Here is a 24512-nt window from a genome sequence, read left to right on the forward strand (position 1 = left end):
AGTGCGTCCCCTCCAGGAGGCTGCGGTTGAAGCCTAGTTATGAGGATGACCTTAGACAGGCCTAGTGTGATGGGCCCTGGCAAAGCCCAGAGAGAAATGCTGGACCCTGAGACCAGGACAGGCCACAGAGTTTGGTACAGACACGATCTGGCCCTCTGAGGGGCCATCCTTCTTAGTCTCTTTATTACTACCTTAACTGACCCCTGGGTCTCCTTCCTGGGCCCTCTGTTCTTCCCCCTCCTCATCAGAGGTTCTGAACCTTGGCCATCCTTTGGGATTGCTTGGTCACCTCCTACTCCAGGGACAAAAGCCCTGAGCCTTCCCCGTCTCCCATCCCCCCTCCTGCAGGGTCCCTTGACTCAGTAGCCCCATCCCTGGATCATCCATTGGGCCCCACATTCCTGTGGGCCTCTGACATCATGTGTTGTCACCATGTCCATTCTGGAGTCTCTCAACTGCCCCCTTGTGCCCACATTCTGCCCTTGTGCCTATTTCCTCCTCCTGATGGCCTTTCCTCACTTTTGGGTGGATGTGGGCAGCTTGCTGGCCTTGGCTATGGTCCTCCACCCCATCTGGAGTGACACTTTGTCCCTGGATTACTGGGTCACTGAGTCAGGCAGGCAGAAGTTGCCTGAGGCCACGTTGAGTGCCTGAGCACAGTGCCTGCGCCCTGCTGAGTGAGCTCTGGCCCGGGTGTCAGACAGAACAGATAGCTGGCCGCCTCTGGGGTGCCTGTCTGAACACTTTGTGTAGGCTCCTCATGGGGGAAATCACTGCAGTCTGTCCTTCCCACAGCTCAGGCAGATAGTGTGAGGGCCACACCCAACAACAAGGCTGGCAGAACCTGGCCCAGGGCCTGGGGGTGCTCAGTACCTACCCAGGCTAAGCTAGACTTCTCATGAGCAGTGTTAGGAGCTTCCTGTGGGGTGCCAAGATCTCCAGCCACACGTGTCACTCATGGCACAAAGAATGATGGATGCTGCTGTGTTCCTGACACCCAGCTGTGCGGGGGAGTGGGAGGGTGCTGGAGAGCAGTGGGTGCCATGGAGCAATGCGGTTGGTATGAAGGCAACACGAGCAGAGAGTGGCCTTACCAGGAAGGCCGTGTGGGCCAAGGAAGGCGTTTTTAAGGCAGGAGGGCATTGAGAGTGTTTAAGTGCTCTTGGAATGTCGAGAAGGAGAAGTGAAGACATAGGAGAGAGAAAACAGAACAGTGACACCAGTTCCCTAAGAAGTGGGAGCCAGGGCACAGCCAGAGACTTTGACATTAGTTAGGAAGGAAAACCCCAACCCCAACCCCAACCCTCTTTGTCGTGATCTGTAAAGGAGATGGGCAGAGAATGAGGGCATGTCAGTAAAGAGAAGGCATTCCTTCCAAGTGTTCTCAGGTTGTTTTAGTCTGTTTAGCAGGAGGTGATAGAAAATGCTGAGTGTGGGGTGAAGTAGTGAGGTCGGAGGTTGGCCGAGGTTTGAAATTGTCATTGTGGTAAAAAATGAACCTATGGCGGATATCCAACTTGAATATTGGTCATAGACTTTGAATCACCCTGACGTGCCAAGCCTGAGTGAAGACCTCCCTGGTCCATATGAACATGGGACTTGTTTTAACCAACTGTGTACAGACCCAGGAACCCGTTCTGTCCCATCCAGAGAGCTAGTTCTGCCTCCTTGATCAGCCCCACGAGCCCTTCTAGAGCCTTCTGGAGAGTCTGCTGCCTCTCCCTCTCAGCAGACCTCTCAGTGGGTTTCTCTGTGGTGTTTGCTCTCTGGCCTGGTGAGTCAGCAAACGTGGATTTGTTCCTTTGTGTGTTTGAGTTCCAGGGCCTTTGTTTTATCCTTTGATCACTGGGGATGAAAGAATGAGCTGCTATGGCTGTAGTGTCTCATTCTCTCCTCATTTATTAATTTCCCTTTTCTGGTTTCCATCTCAGGGAAAAAACAGGGACAGCATCTGCAGATCCATCTCTCAAATTCTTCCATTTTTTTTTCTCTTCAATTATGTCTAGTCGTAGTAAATTTCTAAGTTAATGCCATTTTAAAACTTTGATCTTTGATAAGCTCTGGCATTTTCATAATTAGTTGTTCTTGTCTTACAGCCTTTCTTTCTTTCTTTCTTTCTTTTGTTTGAACCTTTCACACAATCCTATTTTAATGTCCCATTTAGACTTCTCTATTATCTCTACTTTCTGGGCCCTGAGTCTTATCGTTTCTTTTATCTGCTGGCTCTCTTTGGTTAGACACCTAGAATTTTTTCCCCTTGAGCTCCTTTTCAGCAGCAAATGTTCTCCAAGAGACCCCTATGCCCTGGATGGGGAAGGCATCTCCAGAGGGAGAGGGTCATGGTTGGTTTTGCTGAAACCTGGTAGATTCTGTTAGGTCCAGAAGGACTTTAACGCTAGGTTTCAGCTCATATTTTCCACACCCTCTCATACCACACTGGGGACTTAGGGCCCTAATTTCCCCTCATCTGGGCACTGGCTTGGGCTGGGGTTGAGGATTCTGGTTCTGTTTTATAGGGACCATTACCCTCTGCAGCTCTGACCTAAAAGGGAGTAGATCCAATCTCTATGTGCCTGAGGGCTGAGGCTTCACCTCTCAATGCATCTGGCCAGAGGGCCTTTGCTCTGACCAGATGTAAATATCGTGCTCAAGTCTTCAAGGCCTAATAGCCACACACCGTTGTGAATCGACTTAACTTCAAGTTTCTTCCTCCTCCTCCTCCTCCTCTTCTTCTTCTTAAATTTCTGGCAATTAGAAAATGGCCTCTCTTGGGGCGCCTGGGTGGCTCAGTTGGTTAAGCGTCCCTCTTCGGCTTGGGTCACGATCTCGCGGTCCGTGAGTTCGAGCCCCGCGTCGGGCGCTGTGCTGACAGCTCAGAGCCTGGATCCTGTTTCAGATTCTGTGTCTCCCTCTCTCTCTGACCCTCCCCCATTCATGCTCTGTCTTTCTCTGTCTCAAAAATAAATAAACGTTAAAAAAAATTAAAAAAAAAAAAAAAAAGAAAATGACCTCTCTTATGTTTAGCCAGAACTTGTGTTGAAAGTTGTGTTCAGCACTGAGGCCTCAGTGGCATAGGTTTCCCCCAGTAGTATTCAGTAGCCCAGGGCAGGCACAGAAAAGGCAAAGAACTGGTTCCATCCATGTGAATCAGAAGTTTTACGCTGAGCGTGTGACACAAAGAAATGGGACCAGAGAAGTGCATCATATTGGAGTGAGGTTGGTCTAGATGCTGGGCCCTGGGGCCTGTGCTGTAAAGAGAAGGGGAATGACTATGGATGGGCCGTCCTGACAGGGTTAAAAAGCAATGGGGTGGGAGGAACGAGTCAGTAAATTGGGAGCATACATGGTGTTGGTGAGAGGGAGAGGTCTGAATTGTGCAGTTAAGGGATTATGGGGCTCAGGGTGCATTCAGGGGTAGGGAGATGGAAGTTCAGTGCAGGAAGGTGGCCAAGAGGTCAAGGATTAAGAGGTCACGGCATTGGATGGGACATGCCACGAGTGTTGAGGTTCCCTGGGATAACAGCATGCGTCGGACTGCATGGCTGTGTCAGCCAGGTGCCCACGTGTGCAGTCAAAGGGGAGGAGATGGGCGACTGGGGGGAGAAGGGAAGAGGGCGGCACAGCAGAGTGGGTCTTCCCTGAGCCTTGGCAGTGTGCAGAGCCCATGCACTTGGGCACACTGGGCTGGGGTACAGAGGCTGGAGTGGGCCCCCTGGCACAGATCTAGCCGCCCCAGCCATGAGTCTGCTGTTAAACAGGAAGCTGTTTGGTGAGAGGCCTGTGGGTTGGAAAAGTGTGTGCTGAGGGTTTAGGGCATTTCAGGCCCCCCCAGCCCTGCCAATACTCTCCCATTTCTCCAGGTTTTAAAGACATATCTACTGTCTCCAGAAAAAGGAAAAATATGTGTGACGCATAATGGACGCTCAGTTAACTAAGTGGCGAGACAGAAGCCTCCATCATGTTTGTTCCATGGCTCTGTTTAACACGGACATTTTAAAATGGATCTTTAAGTTGGGCTAGTAAATGAATGTAAGCTCTGAGCGCCATCTCCTGGAACGATCTATCACATCATACTGGCCTCCGGTCATCCTCATCCCATCCCTAATGAGGCACCTGGGTACCTACTGCCCGAGGTTACAGGCAGGAAGGCTCCTGGGCTGGGGACATGGGGGAACACTACAGGAGATGCCCATCCATCTCTGCCTTCTGCCTCCTGACCCCCCGGGAACTTCTGCTGATTTAGCCCCGTCCCATCTCGGCCTAGCTCCTGGCCCTGGCTCACCTAAAGCAGGGCCCCTGCTCTTATCCTCCTTCCCCTTTACGGCCTCCTGTCTGTGTGGCAAACACCTTTCGCCACCAGCCATCTGCTGTCTGAGCCAGAGTTTGCTTCCCAGGGATGTCCACCACCCATGGGTAGAGGAAAAGAAAACAGAAAGGTTCAGGGTTTCCAGTTACAAGGAACTGCACTTTTGGGTTTGAGCGTCCCAGCTCACCTTTGGGCTTAAGGACTGCAATGCTGGGCATTCTGTATGTCATTGGAGCCCCAGAACTTCTGCAAGGATCATGGACACGGGACCGTGGCCCCCAGAATGATGAGGCACCAACACTCTCGTTTTCAGCTCCTCATTCGTCAAAGGAGGTGATGAGCCCCCAAGGTCCCTTCCCTATCTTGCAGTCTGACCTGAGCAGGTGGGTCCTGACCCAGCATCGCCTCAAATTCCCAAGAGAGCGTCACAGGATCTGCCACTTCGGAGCCCCCACTCTGTGTGTGAGGTCAGGGAGCTTTGCACATCAGCACACTCAATCCTCACATGGCTGTAGTCTCTACAGAGGCAAGAGTCACCTGCCTGTGCTCCCCCAGCTTGTCCTTAACCATGGAGCTTTTTCACAGGACCTCCCCCATCTCCCCCAGAACCCCCACTTCAAAAAGTATCAGCTGATAAATAGCTATTAGGGGCTGAACTGTGTCCTCCCCAAATTAATCTGTTGACGTCCTCATCCCCTAGTACCTCAGAATGTAACTATTTGGAGATGGGGTCGTTAAAGTAATAATAAAATTAACTGAGGTCATTAGGGCAGGCCCTATTCCAATATGACCACTGTCCTGAATGGAGAGGTTAGGACACGGATACACATAGAGCAGACACCTGTGAGGACACAGGGAGGAGATGGCCATTTATTTACAAACCAAGGAGAGAGGCCTCAGAAGGAATGAAACCTGCAGACACCTTGACCTTGGAATTAAGAAAATAAATTTATTTTTTTAAAGATTTAAAAAAATGTTTATTTATTTATTTGAGAGAGAGAGAGAGAGAGAGAGAGAGGCAGAGATAGAGGGAGACAGAGAATCCCAAGCAGCCTCCACACTGACGCAGGCTTGAACACATAAACAGCAATATCATGACCTGAGCCAGACGCTCAGCGGACCGAGCCACCCAGGCACCCCGAGAAAATAAATTTCTTTTTTTTAAATTAAAAAAAAATTTTTTTAATCTCACTGACATCAGGTTCTGCCATGTAAATTCCTTTTTTGCTGATTAAAGGTGAGTGTGTAATATGTGACCCCTCTGAACAAACGTTTTTTGTTTTTAATTTTTTTTCTGTTTATTTATGTTTGAGAGACAGAGCGTGAGCTGGGGAGGGCCAGAGAGAGGGAGACACAGAATCCGAAACAAGCTCCAGGCTCTGAGCTGTCGGCACAGAGCCCGATGCGGGGCTCAAACCCACAGACCGTGAGATCATGACCTGAGCCGAAGCCGGCTGCTCAACTGACTGAGCCCCCCAGGTGCCCCCCAGGTGCCCCAAGAAAGTAAATCTCTAGAAAAAAAAAGAAAAGAAGTTCCTGCTGTTTATGGCCCCAAGACTCTGCTACATTGTTACGGTAACCCATGCAAACAAGTGCCACTGGATATGCATACACTTCATGTACTGTTTGCTGTTAACTGAGCCCGGACTGCACATAAGGGACCAGACTTCTCTCTCCTCACACTTGCCCAAGCCCTTCTCTCCCAGCTGGCACGGGCCCAGTCTGTAGGTTGGAGGCAGCAGGCAGGTGTGGGACACTGGTAGAAGGGGCAGGTGCTGGGGGCAGGTGAGAGCAGATGCTGAGGGGCTCTTACGTGCTCACACGGCTTCCTGGGGCATCAGGAAGACAAAGTAGGTGGGAGAAATGAGTGGGAGTGAAGGGGGTGGGGCGACCAGGGCCACTCGTGGAGGGACAGATGGGTCAGGCTCCTCAGCGTGTTGCAGACCACACTGGAGGCACCTGCTCAGCCTGCAGTCACACAGTCAACACTGTTCCCACACCCCAAGCTGGGACTGACAGCAGCCATGTGCCCAGGTGGATGTCTTTCCCCCATCAGTGTGGCACTGGGGAGCAGCCAGTCAACCCGAGCAGCGGACCAGCCACCGGGGGCTGTGGGGGGCTGGGCAGCTAAGTGCACAGGGAGGCGGAGATGGGGGCGAAAGAAGCAGATGCAGAGAGAGGGGGACGGACAGAGGCCACATGGCCCGGAGAGCAGGAGAGCCTGAAACAGAAAGCCAAGCATTGTTCCATGGGCTTTCCGGTGCTGCTGGGGCCTGGCTGCCTGTCTGACCCCAGGTCAGGACCTACAGCCACTGTTGTTCTGTCCTTCTGGCGTCTGCCGTGGGCTCTGCCTCTGTACCGCCCGGAGGCAGGGTCGGGTGGGGTTGGGCTGGGCTCTCCTGTCTGGAGAACCCTGATGGCAGGATTTCTTAAACTTTTCCATGGAAATTCCTCAACTGACGGAAGGCGTGAACAAGGTGGGGGTACATCCTGAAGCGGTATGTGAAACTTTTGCGAGCTTCGTGGTTCGTCTGAAAGATTCATGATTTAACAATGCAACTCTTCAAATTTCAGAATGTAGTTTTCATGTGCTCATTCCTCGTCCATTCTACCCCCTCGTTCTGAGATGCTAAAGCACTGCCCCTGAGAAGCTTCAGTCTTGACACAAGGTGGGAGGCAGGTGGCCTTCACACCACTTGTCTCCCACTGAGACCAACCAGGCAACATCCAGGGCCTGGGTGCCTACTTGGAATGTGGAATGGAAAGCAGAGAGAGCGAGCGGAACTGAATGGACATTTCCGCAGATTGCTTCACCATGTGAGCAGATCGCCGAGCGCAGCGCAGTTGGAACACCAGGCAGTGCCCGAGACAGTACCCTTCTTCCACCCTGACCTCGTCTACTTCCTGGGCCTGCTCTGGGAGTCCTGGTGCATGACAAGGAGGTGGGGGAACTGTTAAGGCCACAGCTTTAAGTGTGCATGCTCCAATATGGCGGTGGGTGTGCGTGGGTTTCTTTTTGCGTGCTTGTGAAGGAGGTTTGTGTCTGAGCCGGGTGGGGTCTGAGGGAGGATCCTGGCTTCCAGAAGCACAGGCTTTGGCCCAGGCTTGGAGGTCTGCTGTGAGTCCACGTGGGCTGCTTCACAAGACACCAACAGGCCTTCAGAAAATGTCTAAAATGAGGAAGAAGCATTGCCCAGCGTATTCTGTTTTGTAGACATGTCAGCTTGGGACGGCTCAGATGTCAGACTTGTTATAAAGATAGCTTGCCCCAGGTAGGAGGGGGAGGTGGGAGACCAAAGGCAGCCCACCTCTGAGTCAGCTGTGAGCAGCGGGCTATACCCCTTTCTCTCTTCACTAAGGTGAGGAGCCCCCTGCTTATGACAAGCCAGAGGCTCTGCTGAGCTAGAACTGGGGAAGGCAGGGCAGGAGCCTGGGCCCAAGGAGGGATCCCCAATGAAATTCCCTTTTGCTGCTACCTCCTGATACCGTCACTCCTGGAAGCGAGGCCAGGGTCGGTGGCTGCGGATGGCCAAAGGCAGGCCGATGTTCCTCTAAGATGTCCACATCTACCTCCCTCTTCAGCTCAGGGATGAACAAGGTGTGATGAGACCTAGTTATTATCGGCTAAAAATAAGAAGGCTCTCGAGGTCCATTAATGAACAGATTTCATTCGCAGTCACATTAAGCCCTTTTATTGAATCACAGATACATTTCTCCATATAGGGTCACAGAGGCTGCGAGACGGGCCTGCACTGTCTTACAGTCATACTTGGATATGATGCAGAGGCACAGAGCTACTTTCAGAAAAGTGTCCTTGAACCTCTCAGGCCAGGACACTGCTTTCACACCAGTTACAGACAAAACAAAATATTCTACTTCTTGAGAAGAGATCAAAATCTCTCTCTACACTTTCATGCTGTTTCATTCTCTTTCTTTCCAATAAAAAAAAATGTTTCACACAGTTTTCTTGGTATTATAAGTACAGTAAACATTTTCCCCCTAGATTCTCAAAAGACCCATGGTCTTAGCCACCTTTTAAAAGCTGGATGTGGCTGTTCTTGGCTCATTTGTATATGACCCATAAGTAACTGCAGCTCAGTGGAGGCAGTCTAGAACCAGTGGGACCCATCCCGCACTACACAGGCATCTGAGACCCACCGGATGCCAGCCCTGTGGGGCCAGCCCTGTGTCACCTGCCAGCCTTGTTAACATGCTCTGTGCTTATACAGCTGGTGATTTTCACTCTTGCAACACTAAACCAAAGCAGAACATTGGCTAAGGCCTCACAGTCCATGAAGGACCTCAGGAAGTGAGGCATGGAGGGGTTGCTTGTGGTCTTCAAGCACCTATCACTCACTGCTCTGGAATGAGTCGCTGAATGGAGTCCCAGTGAAACTACTGAGTCCCATGCCACAGGGGCTAAGCCCCCTCCTCTATTTCCTCCGTCTTGAGTTGGCTTATTTCTCTGAGACACCCCGTGCCTGGCATTTCGTGCCAGGAAAAGGCTTCCCATAAATAGCTTGCAAGACAGATGTACTGGCAGAGGTAGAAAAGGCCCACCATGCGGGTGGACATGTTCTCTGTCACCGTTCCTGTCCTGGCAGGACACTGATCTGCGGCCCAGGCTGGGACAGGGCAGATAAGTGGGGGAGGGTCCACAAGAAAGAGCAACTCCAGGTAAAAAGGCTTTGGAGAGTTACCCTGCAAACACTTTCCACATCCATAGCCATTCCAGGAAAACCGTTATTTATTTGTTTGTTTGTTTATTTATTTATTTATTTATTTTAACGTTTATTATGAGAGACAGAGAGACACAGAGCGTGAGCAGGGGAGGGGTAAAGAGAGGGGGAAACACAGAATCCGAAGCAGGCTCCAGGCTCTGAGCTGTCAGCACAGAGCCCAACGCGGGGCTTGAACTCACAAACTGCAAGATCATGATCCGAGCCGAAGTTGGTCGCTTAACCAACTGAGTCACCCAGGCGCCCCCAGGAAAACCTTTTCTTTTTCTTTCTTTCTTTCTTTCCTTCTTTCTTTCTTTCTTTCTTTCTTTCTTTCTTTCTTTCTTTCTCTTTCTTTTCTTTCTTTCTTTCTTTCTTTCTCTTTCTTTCTTTTAATTATGGGCATCGCTATGCAGCCATTTTAATCAATACAGACTAAGAACCCAAACCTGATGTATTTTTTTTACCTATACTTGTCTTACAGAAATTCTACTGAAATGCATAATTATGACATTCAAGGACATGAGGCTGAGGGTGCAGAGTACTTTAATTTACTATCGACATGGGTTAGAGATAACTGGTTGTGGTCTTGCAAATGGCAAATGACAAATAGGGGAGGTTTACATTCCCTAGGGAAACAGAGAGGATTCTCTAAAATTCTTCTGGGCCTGGGGACGGTTTGGGGTATCTGGAAAGAGAAGTTACCCTGGCAGCTGGTGACCTTGGGGGAGGCTTGTCTCTTTCTAGGACACATTCAGAGTGTGGGTAGTGAAAAAAATGAAAACCAAGAACATGGAGTGAAGGAGGGTGAGAAACTCAAGTCTTTCTCTCTACGCAAAATTAGGGAAGGAGACACAGGATTGGATTCCTATTTCAAAGACATGTTGGGCTTTTTTCAAAGAGCGGAATTTGGCTAAAATCCCAGGTGTCCCAGCCCTTGGTGACAGATGAAGAGTGGGCCGTGGGGACTGGAGCACATCCATGTCTGCATCCACAGGACACCAGGGTGCTTTGTCCTGGAAGGAAGCAGTATAGATCGTCTCATACAGTGGAGCAAAGTCCACCAAATTCTCTTGCTGATCAGCAACTAATTCCAACTCCCTTTGACTGTAAACCAAGACTCAAAACGTATGTCTAATTCAGTGCACAAAGGGCTCTTAATAACCTTGGGGTTTTGGTGCGATGGAGGCTGGGCTATGGGGGTGGGAGTGACAGAGTGGTTCCGCAGAGTGCCCGGGAAGAGGGGGCCATCAGTGGCAGCATCCTGGAGGGAAGCCGGGAACACTTGCGTGATGGGCATTGGCAGCATGAGTAGCAGTTGCTGATGGGGAAGCACTCCTGGCTGGGTGGAAAGCAGATCTTTGGGGTGCAGGGTAGAAGGCAGATCTTTGGGGTACAGGGATACTTCATGCAGGGGGGCCTCAATCGGGCAAAGTTGAGGCACCTCCTCTGTAGGGAAGAGAAGAGAGAGAAGGTCACTGAGAAACCAGTGGAATTGGGTCCAGAAAGCTGTGGTTTCTCTGGCTGCTGGGGCCTGTCGAGCTCCTTCTCTAATCACACCTGTGCTCTTCCTACTGCCCAGATCCCCAGTGATCCCCTGCTGAATCTGTCTGGGCCTGTCGGTCCCCAGAAGGTCCCACCAGTCCCCACAGGTGCTCCATGTAGTGGGCAAACTTTGGGCTTCTGTGAACCCATCATTCCCTCATAGTGTTATGCTTGAGTGCCTGAGAGTGACAAAGGGTACTGACCACTGCTTTCTTTTACTGAGACTTTCATTGTCATCACCCTACTGTTAAAAATCCTTACTAACCCTTTCGAATAATCTTGGTTTTCCCTCCTAACAGTAGCCACATTAGAAAAACAACACACCTAAAACCCCTTGAATTTATAAGTATGTTATTAATGAATCTGGGACACTTAGAGGCAGACCTTGTCCTTTCCCATATCCACAAGGATATTGATCCAATGAAAAGTTCAAGAAAGACACACACCCTTGGGGACCTGCATGCCTGTGTGCAGAGTGGAGCCAAGCCCACAGATGGGTAGGGATTCCTCGCTGTGACTTTCCCTAGCAGGACAGCAAGACTGACATACTTTGTAAAATGTCACTTTCTAGGCAACTTTCTATGTAATATCACCTTAGGCTTTATCAAGTTAATATTATTACCTTTTACAGATAAACATTTCTGCTTCTCTTGATCATAACAGAGATATTGTAGAGAGCCCAGACAATACAGACATGCACGAGGAAACAAAAGTTGTTTATTTCCCAATCCCATTCTCTAATGCCGCCTTTGCACAACCACATTCCAGGGCCGAATAGGGGACCCTCTGGTCCATAGCCCAGAGCACTGCAGCTGGGTCTCTTCTCAATACCATAGACTGTTTTGGGCCCATGGGCAGAGTCTCGGTCATCTGGCAGGACGTTCACCATCCCTGCCCCAGGATCACATCAAAAACTCCCAAACTATACTCAACTGTAATTTTTTTCAATTCATCCTTAAATCAGTTTGATCAAATTCCCTAAGCATGTTCATTACAATTACACTAAAGCAGAGCTAAGCGCATGATTCCTCTGGGAAAAGCTGACGATGTGGTCTAGGTTTTCACATATTCAAATCTTCTGTTATAGCAGTGAGTGAAGGTTTGTGGTTTCATTATAGGTCAGTACACTTGCGTTACACGTGTGCATGGGTGTGCTGCTACTGAGAACAGATCGGAATCTTTATCTTTATTTCAGGCTCCTTTATTTCTGCTTATTTACTCCTGAGCATAAACAGATTATCTAGACCTAGCAACCGCTGTGGGATCTCTCTGATTTCATCAAGGGATGACTGTGGGGCACCTGTGCGGAGGCCCGTCCTGTCTCCCACGCCTGAGTCCATCTCCGGGAGCTGCAGGCTGCATCTTCCCATGGACTGCTGGGAGAAAAGAGGGGCCCCACGTGGCAGGGGGAACGCGGAGGGCCAGAGAGACCCTGAGACTGTGTTGCAAGTGTCATGGGCTGAGTGGAGGGGTCTGGGGGTGGAGGCGAGTCTCCTTCCTCTCTGCCTTCCTACCATTTGATGACCTAAGGCAGTGACCAATTACTGTTTACATCAGTTCAGTGCTGCACAGTGAAGGGACTAACCTTGGATCCACTGGCAAATGGGTGACTGCTAGCCCGAATCTCCATGCTTTGGGGCATGGGCTCCATTACCTCGTTTCCTGCTACTTCATGGGGAATGTGTGCATGTGTCAGCATGTCCTTGCACATGCTTGGGTTGCCTGTGTGTGTGTGTGTGTGTGTGTGTGAGCGTGTGTGTGTCTTTGAGTTTTGGGTCAGGGGGAGGAGAGGGTTGCAGAGCACAGGAAAGCCAGCTGCATCACAATCCCAAGGTTATGATCTGAGATCTTCTCAAAGTTCACTGGCTTGACAGACAGCTATCAAGTTCAGTCTTCCTGGAGAGGGGAAACTACGTCCCAGCTTTGTCACACCCCCCCTCCCTGATGGAGCTCCCTCCGTGCCATGGGCAAGGACAGAGGACTCAGGAGCTCCTTGGCATGAATACATCATAAGGCCGATCTGTACCCAGGTTCTAATTGTTCCATGGAAGAATACTTTCCCAGCAAACATACATGAGCTCATATTTAGAAGGAGGTCTGTTATCAGCATACCATCAAAATAACATAGCGACATTCACAATTGTTTGCATATATAACACACTGTGCTGTGGACAGATGGACTCTGTGGACTCTGTGGACAGAGTCCAGATATTTCCCTATGACCCTGGCAGCAGGATATGGGTGTTGGAGCCTAGACTTGTACGTGAACCTTCCGGGGGTCATCACCTGCCCTGCCGCACCTCTCCACAGCCCCATCACATTGAGTCCATCACTAAAATTCAGGCACTCAGTTTCCACAGCTGTGACATGCAGAGAAGTGACCATCTTGCTAGAAGAGGAGCCAGGCTGGCAGTGAGGCGTCAGCTCCTGATGCGGGCCCTAGGGCTTCTGGGCAGGAGACTTCACTGTGCGGGGCCTCGGCTTTCTCCCCATGGAATTGTGGGGGGGATGAAAGACTTAGTTGTATTAAACACTTAGAACAGTGTCGGGCCTCGGGAAGCTCTGTGTCACTGGCAGGTGTGGTCCCTGCGGGGTGGCTGTGAGGAGGAAAGGAGACGCTGTGCACAGGGCGTTGTGTGGGGGACACGCAGGGTATGTGCACTGGGACACAACTCTGTGACTGTGCATCATGTGCAGTTGGGGAGGGTAAGGTTGGCCACTGTTGGCCCGATTTCCTGGCGGACCTGGCAGTGGTCCAGTCGGTGAGCTAAAGGGCTTCCCTGGGATAAAGCAACAAAGGAAGAGAATCAGGACCTTGGATGGAAGCCAGGGTTTGACTCAAGATTAAGAAAGTAGACTGAGTCTTGTTGGGTCATTCTGTTATGTGCGTAGGGAGAGATGGTCTTGAAGAAACCAGCCACACTTGGGTCTCCAGGAGGACGGTCAGAGGGACAAAGTCACATGGGAGGGACCCAGGAGTGGGAAGGGAGCCCACACCCAAAGGGCCTACATATGGGCTCCCAGCTCTGCTCAGGATGAGGGGGGTTACTTTAGATGGCCCTGGGTGTTGCCACTTGCTCTGTGGGTGGCTTCTGTGACTTTGCTGGCCTCTCAGGACTGTTTTCCCATCAGCAAACAAACGGGGTCACTGTCATTCCCAGCTTGAAAGAATACTGGGCTGACTCCAGAGCTGGCATGGTAGGGGCCTGGCAGAGTGCTGGGCAGCTGCAAGTGCCCCACAATCCATGACACTCCCAGTAGGGTCTTAGGAAAGGGACCATATCAGAGGGTGCCCAGTGCCCCTGCCCTCCCCTCGATGGGGTAGGATGGCCCTTTCTGGTATCTCTCCCTTGTCCTCCCTCTGGTCTTGGGCCTCCCTCCATGTCTTGCTCTGTCCCTCTGCCCGGAGTGGACGTGGCTGGGTGGGTTCAGGGCACAAGGCCGGTGTGGTGCTCTAGAGACCATAATGGGGCTGTGGCCCTGGAAGAGGCTCCAGGAGATCCAGATGCAGAATGGGCATCTGTGCAAACATGGCTGGGACTGTGAGTTCTGTTCAGACCCAGAGCCAGGAGCCCAGTGGTCTCCTGAGGAGCCTTGAAACCTCTGACAGCAGACATGGCCCTGCTGGGTGTCAGCACACATCCATGTGTCTCCTCAGCAGGGTCCCCACCCCCAGGTGTGCCCAGGACTCCTAATGCTCACCTGACCGCCAGGGACAGTCATGCTTGCCTGAACCAAGCAAATGACTAATGCAGCCCGCACTATAGATACTGGGGACACCACGTCCTCCAGGCACCTGGCCCAGTCCGAGGTTCTGATCATGGGGAAACTTAGGCACATGATTCCCAGGCAAGCCAGGAGCATGCTCTTCATGGGCCCTAATTCTGAGCCCTGCATTGGTTTTGGGGAAACCATTATGGTTTCATGAGTGTTGACCTGATGGGGGCAGGGCAGTGAGAAGGGTGGTGGCAGGCCCTGGGGTTCAAGTCCAGCTCTGCCACTCCTAGGCTCTGTGACCTGGGGCAAGTTGCTTGATTTCTGTGTGCCTTGGTCCCTCCTTGGTAAAACTGGCATATTAGTAGTACCTGCACGTACAGTTACTGCCAGGATTGAATGTGAAATTATGGAAAGTTCTTAGACTGGCAGCTGGCATAGGAGGAACTCTAACAATTAGCTGTCACAACCATTAAATTCCAAGGGGGACACCTGTAACATGCAGGCTTCTCCCCGTTGTCACAGGCAGTGGCACATGGAGGGACTCTACTAGCTGGCAAAAGCACGCAATGTTGGCCAACAACATGAGGGTGTCACCATGCCCTCCAGCATTCCTGGCACATGAGGGAGCCGCCCAGGAGAGTCTCAGAGGATGAGGGTGTGGATCCAGCAGACACAGGCTGGGGAGCTCGGTGGGGAGGGATGATGGCTGGGGGTCAGGAGAACTTGCTGGCCTGCCTCCTTCTCCAGCCTCTTTCACTTAAGCTTGGAGGCACTGGGTAACACTCTCCCCAAGAAAGCTTCTGTCCTTCTGATGGGGACCAGCAAGGAAATGCAGGCGCCCCACCCAGAATCCACACGGGAGGCTCATGAGCACCGCGTCTCCTCGTCTGGGGCATCCTCCTGGAAGATGCCTGGACAGGGCTCTCTGACCCATAGTCCCTGAGCTCAGCTGCCAAGGGCAAAGAGAAAAGGGCGCCTGCCCAGGGAACATCCCTGTGCCCCTGCTTACCGCGTTCCTGGGCTGACACCACATCAATGGGATCTGGTTGCAGCTTTGCACAAAGTCACACAAGGTGTCCAGTTTGCCCTGAAAAGCAGATGTAGCTGTGAGGAAGCTCCAGGGCCTGGCCGTCACCTCCAGAGGGGTAGAGGCCCCTCTGCCTGAGATGGCTCCAGAGGGCTCTGTCCCCAGGAACACACCGAGGCCGCCCTGTAGTCTCCGCCTGGGGCAGGGGCCTGGTGGCCTTGTGTGTTTCAGGGCAGGCAGTGTCAGTGTAGGTCACAGATTGTTTTGGAACCCGAAATGAGTTTGTATTTCTGGTGTAGGAGGAGAAGGCAGGGGCTGCTTTCAGAGGAAGGGTCCAAGGTGGGGGACATGCAGGGTCGCAAGGAGAGGTCTTGCAGGGGAACGTGATGTGGGCATCAGGGAGCTGGGCAGGAGCTGGGAGAAGGGGACAAGGGCCTGCACGGGGGCACACCAGGAGCAGGTGGGGACGAGGGCTGATTCTGGGGCTGCTCCGGAGAGAGGAGGGGAGGACACCAGTGAGAGGCCCTGGACCCAGGGGCAAGTGGCCTCCCGACTTTAGGACCTGCAGTTCAGGCCTCTCTGGGCCCTACTGAGGGGGCAGGTGGGGCTGTGCCTTGTGAGCAGGAACAAGCCCCAGGCCATGACCTTTGCCCTGTCTGGAGGTGGTTTGGCTTCTTTGAGCCCCCAGGCTGAATGTTCACAGGCTTTCCAGCTGCCATCTGAGGTTCCTTGAGGGGTCAACAGGGAGACAGCCGGACTAGGACTAACATGCCCGGGCCCTGGTACAGTGGTTCCAACTGGTGCATCACCTCAGATGCAGGACCAGGAGGAGGCCAAAGCTCAGGAAGGAAGATTATGGGGTTCTTCCTTCCTCAGCCAGGGCCACCTGGGGCTTCCCCACCCTGTCTTCATGCCCCCCTGCAGGGCTGGGAGCTCCCACCCAGGGTGTGGCCCTAGCACTTCCTGTGAGGATGTTTCCTCACAGCCTACTCCTCCTTGAGGCCCTTGTCCCCATGTCAGTGTGTCCAAGGACAACGTAGTTAGCTTAGTCCCTCAGTTTGCTGAGCTGACTCATGGAACAAACTTTGCTCAGAATTTTCCTTAAAGGATTCTTTTTCTGACCTGTGGGAGACTGTTTGTGATTGAGCTTGTGTTTTACCCCTCTGCCTGCTGGCCAGGAAAATGGAAGCCATTGTTGGAGCCGCTGAAAACCTCAGACAGCCTGGGACTGGCGGGCTGTGGCCAGCCACCAACATCTGCAAACCTGGGCCCCTTCCAAGCTTGGTGCTGGGCTCCAAGTGGTGTTGGTGATGGCAAGAGCCCTCACAGTCTTGCCCTCTCCTGGGGCCCAGGACCGGGATGGCTTCTGCAGTTTTTCCTGTGCCCAGTGATCGATGTAGTGCCCACAAAGCTCATCTCCACCCAAGCCACGGTTCATGTAGGGCCATGGACTGGCTGCCCTCCCTTGTCCCTCAGCCCCACCTAAAGGCCCTTCTCACCTCTATCCGTCTTATCCCACCTCCTCGGCACCTACAAGGGACCACCACTGGGCGGGGCTGTATACATTTCCTCACGGGTGCCTAGGAAGAGAAAGTACAGTTTGCTTCCTGGTCTGACAGCTCCCGGGTGCAGACACATGACATCTGTCTGTTGCCCCAGCAGCTGTCAAGCACTGGCCACTCGACAAGGGGAATTTGGAGATACCAAGGACAAATGAGGAGCACTTTGTACTGTGACAGTGTCCTCCTTGTGAAAACAAGCAAACTCCTTTGGTTTGCAGACATGGCTTTTCCCCAAAAGGCCAACAAACTCTGTCCTGTCCCTCTGTGCCCTGGTGCCGCCCTTGGTGGAGAAGCCTGGTCCTGCGGCTATCAGTGGATAGGAGGGCCATCAGGGTAAAGAATTGGTGGAGGACAGGGCTGCATTCACCTGACCCTGGCACATCCAGTCTCCTCAGGTGACAATGTAACCTGCTACTGTACAGCCCCAGACACTGAGGGCTGTTTCCTACCAGCTCTCAGGCTCAGGTCTCCCTGTTTGGACACTGTGTCCCTGCCACTGAGTGAGCCATACCCGCTCCCCAGATCCCTGCTCTCTGTGCTAACCCGGCATGGGCCTTACTCACACTCCATGCCAGGGAAGACCCCTTCCAACCTTCCCAGCTCTGCACTCCCCACAGTACCAGCCCGGTCAAGCCTCTTGCCTGCCAGGTGACAAGGATAAAGATCAGTGAAATTCAGCCCGATATTCATTAGAGCCTGAAGGAGGCGACCTGGTCCTGAGACCTGAAGCTCTTTTTCCAAGAACTCACGTGAGACTGGGTGAAGGTACAGCTATGAACTGTCCTTTGGGAACTGGCAGAAGTTCCAATATTTTTGGGTCTACAGCCGTTGCTGAAATAGGCTACCCCAAGTTGCTAACTGAGTGGCACAGCTCTTGATCAGGCTGAGTTGCACACTCGGGAAAGGTGTTTTGAGTCCTAAGTCCTCCCGAGGGCCCTCCCTGCCCCTCCATCACCCTCTTCTTTCGGCCAGCTCTCTCTGCCCAGGTAGGTGAGAGGTGGTGGGGTAGGGGGTAGAAATATCCCACAGGCAGCAGGACCCCTTGTGTGAAGGTCAGCGTGGGCACCAGGCACACTGACATGAGGACAAAAATCAGGACTTACCATTACTATCTTCTGCACTGGTGGCTCCTTGCAGGGCTAGAATGTTAAAGAGACATGAACATAGGCTGGAGGAGCATGAGGGCACTGGCTCGGCCATGCAGACAGAAGGGGACCCTACTCAGCAGCAGTGGGACAGAACGTGGGCTTTGGGTGTCAGTCTGCGAGCCCACTGTCTATGGGATGTGGCCAACCGGCTCCAGCATCCCGAGGCTCAGGCTCCTGGGTTATCAAAGGGATATCGGACCTCCCTGGCGGTGGACAGGGAGACAGCCAGACTAGGGTGCCTGGTCCCTGGCGGAGGTGTCCACGCAGTAGTTTTCATTAGGAGCCCTTCCGTGACATGAAGACAAGAGAACACATCCAATTCCCTTCCTCCTCTCCCCTCACCTCCCACAGCCCGCAGCCTTCCCTAGTCCCCACTCTGTGCTGACAGCCCCCCACTCGCGCTTTCTGTCCTCACAGCTCCCCCTCCACAGCAATCCGGCCTGCTTCTGTCTTGCTGCTTTGCTCTGTCCTTTCCCACCTCTGTGGTTTCCTCTTCCTTCACCCAGCTCTGTCCCGGGTCCTTGCAAACCCAGCAGCCAGTACGTCTGCCCTTCTCCCTCCCCGGGGGCCAGTGTCTCTCCTTTGCTAGGGCCCTGATGCCACAGCCTATGAGGCTGACATTTTACCCGCCACCCCCAGGTACCAATACCAGAGCAGACACCAGACTGTGAGCTCCTGTGTGCAAGATGGTGGCAGCTCCTTTCCCATCCCTGTGTGCCACGTATGGGGCCCGTCATGTCCTGGCCCTTAGTAATGACTGAGGAAGGAAGGAAGGACGCACTGGCTGTGTGCAGAGATCTGGTTTCCAAAGCTCAGCTGCCCCAGAGTCTAGGAATCATCCCAAACATCAGGATTGTCCCTCGGGGCCCCCAGTGCCTCCTGTGACCTACTTTCTTCCCTCAGCATCAGAGGCCTCTTCTGGTGCTTGGTCTCCCTGAGTTCTCCAGAAGCCTGGCTGCTGTGATGCCTCCCTTGTCACTGGGTACTGGGGTGGCTTATCCCCAGAGGACAGGGCAGCTCATAGGATGCCTCTGGAAACAAGCATGAAGCAGGGGGTCCCTGAGATGCAGGCTGAGTTTCTGCCCAGGAATGGTAGACACAGTCTGTGCCTTTGTTTACTCATCTCATGGCCTGGGAGTTTATGGGAACCCGCCCAGAGGCAGGATCATGGGGCAGGGGTAGGGGCTGTATCCCTCAAGTTGTTGGCATGGGCCTGGGGAATGGTACTATGTTCAAGATATCACTTACCTTTTTGCAACAGCATAGCCAGAAGCAGCAGGAAAGACACAGGACTGTGAGCACGGCTGCGAGGAGCACAACCAAGTAGATAGGTTGGATAGGTGGCATAAATGATGCCAGGTTTTCCGGGGGAGTCATGACTTCTGGAGAAGGAGGAGCTGCAGACGGTGGTTCATCACCTTCTGATGGCATATTCTGCAGAAAGCACACGTCAAAAGTCTAGGGGAGATCTGGACGGTCCTCACTGGGTGCCTCCCCCCAGCGCACTACACCTGCACATCGCGTGTTCCCACTCACCTCAGATTTCCCCACCTCCAGGGAGCACTGAAGGCCTGGAGGACAAGACTGCACTCAAAGAGCCGCTGCGGAGCCCTGGGCCACAGAGCCCACCACTGGCTTCGTTCCGAGGCTCTGGCCCAGAGCCCTGACAAGGACCGGAATCCCCATGTGTGACATGCCAGCCCCCACTGCACGCCTCAGCCGCACGCGGTGCAGTCCTGCCCTAAACCAAATGCTCGGCTTTCCCTGACGCAGGGGAGCTACAGGGGACAGAGTCTGTGCCCAGGACGGGGAAGCAGGGTGGGGGCCCATGAACTCAGGCTCCTCCTGAGTTCTTTCCTAAATGTGCCTGCTGAGGGCGGCCTGTCAGTTAGGCTCCTGAGGGACAAATGGCTGAGTGTGGTCTGCTGGTCGGTGAGTGCCTGTCCTGACACAAGCGAACACACAGTCGGAGGACTGTCTGTGCTGCTGGAACCCTCCCAGCTGGGACTGGACACTAGGCTGGTGGCAATCAGGCACGGGCATCGCTCCTCCCAGGCAGCCCTCTTCCTGTGCCTAACGTGCTCTGTCGCCCATGTCATGCTGCCCCGCCCCAGGTGCCCGGGTGACGTGGAGCTCCGAGAAGTGGGCACCTGGGAGCAGCACCCTCTTTCCCACGTGCCCGTCCCTGAGCTGAGTCCCAGGCCCTCCCCACAGCCCTGGCAGCTTCCCACCAAGTGCCGGAGAGCAAGGTCCAGCAGAGGTCAGAGAGTTAGCGGAGACGGATGGCTGAGGAGCACAAGAAAGCAGCAGAGGCAGAGGGGAGGCTGATGCCCTCTGCAAAATGACAGGGGTGTTCCTCAAGCGGGCTTGGGCTTGCGGGCAGTGATGGGCGTGTGTGGGTTCATCTGTGTCAGCAGCTGCTGAAACACCCTGACTGCACAGGGCCACAGTGGGTCCCGCCCTCCAGATCCCCTGTGTCTGGGGCCCAGGTTTGGAGCACCCCACTGACCCAGAGGTCCTGGACTCGGGCTCCTAACACTTGCCTCCAAGCCTCTCCCACTTGCCCAGCTGGAATGCAGGATGGAGCCCCGAGCTCCCCACCACTATTCTTGGGCCAGCAGAGGTGGCAAGGGGCGAGGCGGGGTGGCAGAGCCCCAGCACCATTTCTGGACTCTGCTTAGAGCTCTAACTGTTCCCTTTCCTGTGCCTTCAGGGACACCTGGTTCCCAGAGAGAGAGAGCAGAGGTTCTGCAGGACCTGGACAGAAGGCTACATGGCAGGTGCTCTTGTGGAAGCACTCCCAGGGCACCTCACAAGCCCCATGTGCGGGCAGCTTGCCAATGAAGGGCTGAGGGCCCCAAACTGGCTCTGAGAAGTCATCCCAGCCCCCTGTCTGCACAAGCTACTTTCTTGGGCCATTGGCACTGTGTCCCTTCTCCTGCCTCCCAGAGCATGTGCTCCTTAAGTGTAAGTGCTCTGGACAGCCCCAGGAGGGAACCTGCCACCTTACCCTGGCACTCATACAGTTGTCGCTGGTGATGTTAGCATCACTCTTGATGAAGCTGATGGCATTATTCAGGCTAACTTCCACATGGACCAACCTGCAGCACAGAAATTGTGGATAGACAGAAATAGCCCCAACAGACATAGTTCTTGCATGTGGATCAAACCACATCCCCCATTTCTTCTCATTGTAACTGATCATCAGGGATTGGGGCCACCAGTGAGTACATGGCATGGGTAAGGAGAGCTCACACCAAGCCCTTGAGATCAATCTCTGCAGTGAAGACTGACCGACTTTTCTCAATTTGCAGAGTATGTTGGCTTAGCTCTGATGGCTACCTGGAGCAAATACTTTCCCTGGGGACATCATCTCCAGTAGTCTCCCTCCTTGGCAGAGACTGGCCTATAGCATATCCCTGAGCATCTCAGGTGACCACCAACAAGGAGAAGTGGAGAGTATGCCCTGAGACTTTGGGAGATACACATGTGCTGCCCCAGCAGAGGTGACATCCCACAACCTATATACTTCATAGTGGCAAAAACTGCACCTGTGGCCCTTGACCTGGGCACTTACTGGTCTGGTTTTTGTATCATTACTCCTGAGCATGTTATGGTGTTATCATCCACAGTGGTGGCTTTTTTATCTAGGAGAAAACCACAAGAGAATAATGTCAAGGAGCATGTCCATCCATCCATCTCCCCTCAGCTGGCCCCTGGCAAGCAGACTAACACTGGCAGATGCCAGCTTCTCTTTGCTGCCTTCCTCTGAGCCCCTGCCATGCACCAGGCCCTGTGCAATGCCTGGTTGGAATGGAAAAGGTTAAGTCCCTGCTCTCAAGGGCCCTACATTTGAGGGATGGGAGGGAGACAATGAAATAACAAAGAAGAAAATAAATGTGGAGAGGGACACTTCTTGAGACCACAATAAACAACAGAAGGCACAGCGAATAGAGGGGAAGGGACAGCTGCTTAGGAATGTGGGGCCTGTCCTGTTCCTAAGAGACACCATTTCCCTTAAGGGACTGAAACATTTACCGTGTAATGTTGTGATGTCTGGAGGTAGCTCTGGATTTACCAGATGGCCCTGCAGTAAGACATCACTGCACATAATCTCAGGTCCAATGAATGCACTGGGGGCTCAGTGGGAGATAGTCCTACTGTACCACCCTGCTCTCTGGGGAGGATCACACCCATCTCAGTGTGGGGGCACATCTATGTGCTTCTACTGGCCACTCACCCATCATGGAGGAATACCTGATGCCTGAGTATTTCCTTACATTATAGGCTTACATAGGTGATATGGTTTAGCTCGACTATCATATTGGCTTCATTTTGCAGTAGAGGAAAAAGAAGCTGAGAATAGAACCCTCATTTGGTCAAGGTCAGACAAGTAATGTGTGCCTGTGCCAGGATTCCTGGGCCTGGGCCTGGAAGCTGGCATCCTGTCTCAATCCCAGATGCACACATTCTCCTGTGAAGCTCCCAGTGTGCCTGGTCCAGGGCTGCCTGTGTTTCTCGCCAGCAGACTCAACAGATTCGGGTCCTTGTCTCTCAAGGCCAGTGAGAGCTGAGCCAAGGTAGGGGGAATACAGCTCTGGGGCACACCCAGCACACCACAGCCATTCTTGGCAAGGGTTAAAGCCCTGCTAGGAGAGGCTCTTGTGGTTGATGACTTCCCAACTTTGAGGTATAGGTCACCAGGCTTCCCAGCCAGGTCTCTCCTTTTACTTGATCTATCCTCACAGGACCCACAGTGAATGGTAAGCAAGGGCTCTGAAAACTTGGCTGGCTGAGGGGAAGGCAGCCTGTTGTAGGGAGTTTGTCACTTGGAGGCACCAAGAGAGCTACTTACCTAAGAATTTATCATCGCTGAAGCGGAATCTACAAATAACTTCCTCCTTGTTTATTGCATTATTAAATCCTTTTCCAGAAATCATAATTTCATAGTCTTCTGCAAAGCAACATTCAAAGGTCTGTGTAAGGTGGGGCTGAGGGCTGCCTTCCCTCTGTCTTACAAGGCATGTCCCCCCACAAAATGGAATTCTCAGGAAGCAAACATGTTGAAACAAACAAGGCTGACCTCTGGAGGCCAGATCCTCACCCAGTGTAATGGAGGGTCCACTCTGAGTAACAGGGGAGATTTAGGCTGTAGGGGGGCCTCTCATCTTCACCCCGATACTTGGAGTCCAAAAAGGGATCCAACCTCATCCTCTGTATATGCTAAGATTCTGGGACCCTGCACAAAGAATCCCCCATGGAAGAAATCCTGTCTTAGCTGTGGTTCTGGAAGTCTCACATGATTGCTCTTCCCCTGCCTTTGCCTGAGGCTTCGTGGACTACACATAACCCACCTGGGGTTCAGCAAGCACTTCCTCTTTGAGTGTGGAGACACTGATATGTGAGGTGCAGGTCTAGACCCTAGACCTTCACCAGGCTGCTGAGCCTCCCCTGAAGCAAACACCAGGGGATACAGAAGACAGCTGGTAGACTGGATCCCTAAGGATTTAGCCAGGATAACATGTGGGTCTTTAACTGCAAGCCCAAGGTCATTAGCCTCCATCACTGCCTCCTGTCCCAGACTGGGTCATTCCAATCCTGGAAGCTTGGTTTGCTCTAGCTCAATTTATTTATTTACACAACCTTTATTATAGCACAACCTTGGACCTGGCTGCCCTTATTTCTCCTGCTTCAGGTCTCCCTGCAACTCCCATTGATCAGGGCAGTGTTTGCAAATTCTCTGCTTTGAAGAAAATAGATTCTGGGCCTGTGGCTCAATGCTGGCTGCTGTTGTGGTTTGTTAGGCATTCAAGTGTCTTCCAAAAATGGGTATCAACACTTAAAACCTGCACATTTTCCCTAATAACCCAGATCACTAGCATTCTTCAAAAATGGGACCACCTGGAAATGGTGGGTTCATACTTCTGCATGTCAACCATTGGCTGGGCCCTGTTCACATCAGGGGAGCTCCTCAGTGGCCAGCGCCTGCCTTACTGCACTACACCCCACATGCAATCAACCATCCTTGGCTTGGCCTGACACATGCCTCCTGCTCACGGCACCAGCCTGGCCCCCGAGGGCACTGATGGCAGTGGTCCACCCAGCGGAGGCTTGATGTCTGTAAGTGACACGTCCTCTCCCACACACAGTAACCAACAGTACAATGCTGCTTTGAACTCAGTTGTGCCAGGCTGCCTGCTCAAGGCTCACACTTCATAAGGACCCTTCCCACCATGACACAGGGCTCTGTGATTGGCCAGGAAGGAGCAGTTGGGCTTATCTCCTGTGCACCCTTTCGCCAGCCTGGCTAGGGCCACCCTGAGCAGAGCTTTGGCTCTCAGTCTCAAGGAAGTGTCATCTGCAATTTATATTCCAGGATTTTTTATTGCAAAGAAGCATTTCCTTGCAAGACAGAACTGTAAATTGACAGCCCACACTGTAATTAGATACAGACAGAGAAGGGAACAGTCAGCTGGCTGCATGTGGACA

At 52.7% G+C, this 24512-nt stretch overlaps 1 protein-coding gene across 2 annotated transcripts in view; it reads right to left on the reverse strand.

The window, feature by feature from the left end:
* Positions 1 to 9558: 9558 nt before the first annotated feature.
* Positions 9559 to 24512, reverse strand: part of LOC102950831 (anthrax toxin receptor-like) — a 36851-nt gene continuing 21897 nt past the window's right edge. The window contains exons 10-18 of one of the 2 annotated variants that reach the window (XM_042960897.1): positions 22879 to 22977; positions 21601 to 21670; positions 21034 to 21124; positions 19272 to 19457; positions 17979 to 18014; positions 16813 to 16893; positions 15296 to 15373; positions 10190 to 10473; positions 9559 to 10040 (exon numbers count right to left, since the gene is read on the reverse strand). In XM_042960897.1, the coding sequence (XP_042816831.1) occupies positions 10219 to 10473; positions 15296 to 15373; positions 16813 to 16893; positions 17979 to 18014; positions 19272 to 19457; positions 21034 to 21124; positions 21601 to 21670; positions 22879 to 22977 (896 nt within the window). In that variant the 3' untranslated portion in view covers positions 9559 to 10040; positions 10190 to 10218. Of the gene's footprint in view, positions 10041 to 10157; positions 10474 to 15295; positions 15374 to 16812; positions 16894 to 17978; positions 18015 to 19271; positions 19458 to 21033; positions 21125 to 21600; positions 21671 to 22878; positions 22978 to 24512 lie in introns of those variants that run through there. The other variant, XM_007093152.2, reaches the window with a different exon arrangement.

The sequence above is a fragment of the Panthera tigris genome, chromosome D2, assembly GCF_018350195.1.
Source record: "Panthera tigris isolate Pti1 chromosome D2, P.tigris_Pti1_mat1.1, whole genome shotgun sequence".
Classification (NCBI taxonomy): domain Eukaryota; kingdom Metazoa; phylum Chordata; class Mammalia; order Carnivora; family Felidae; genus Panthera; species Panthera tigris.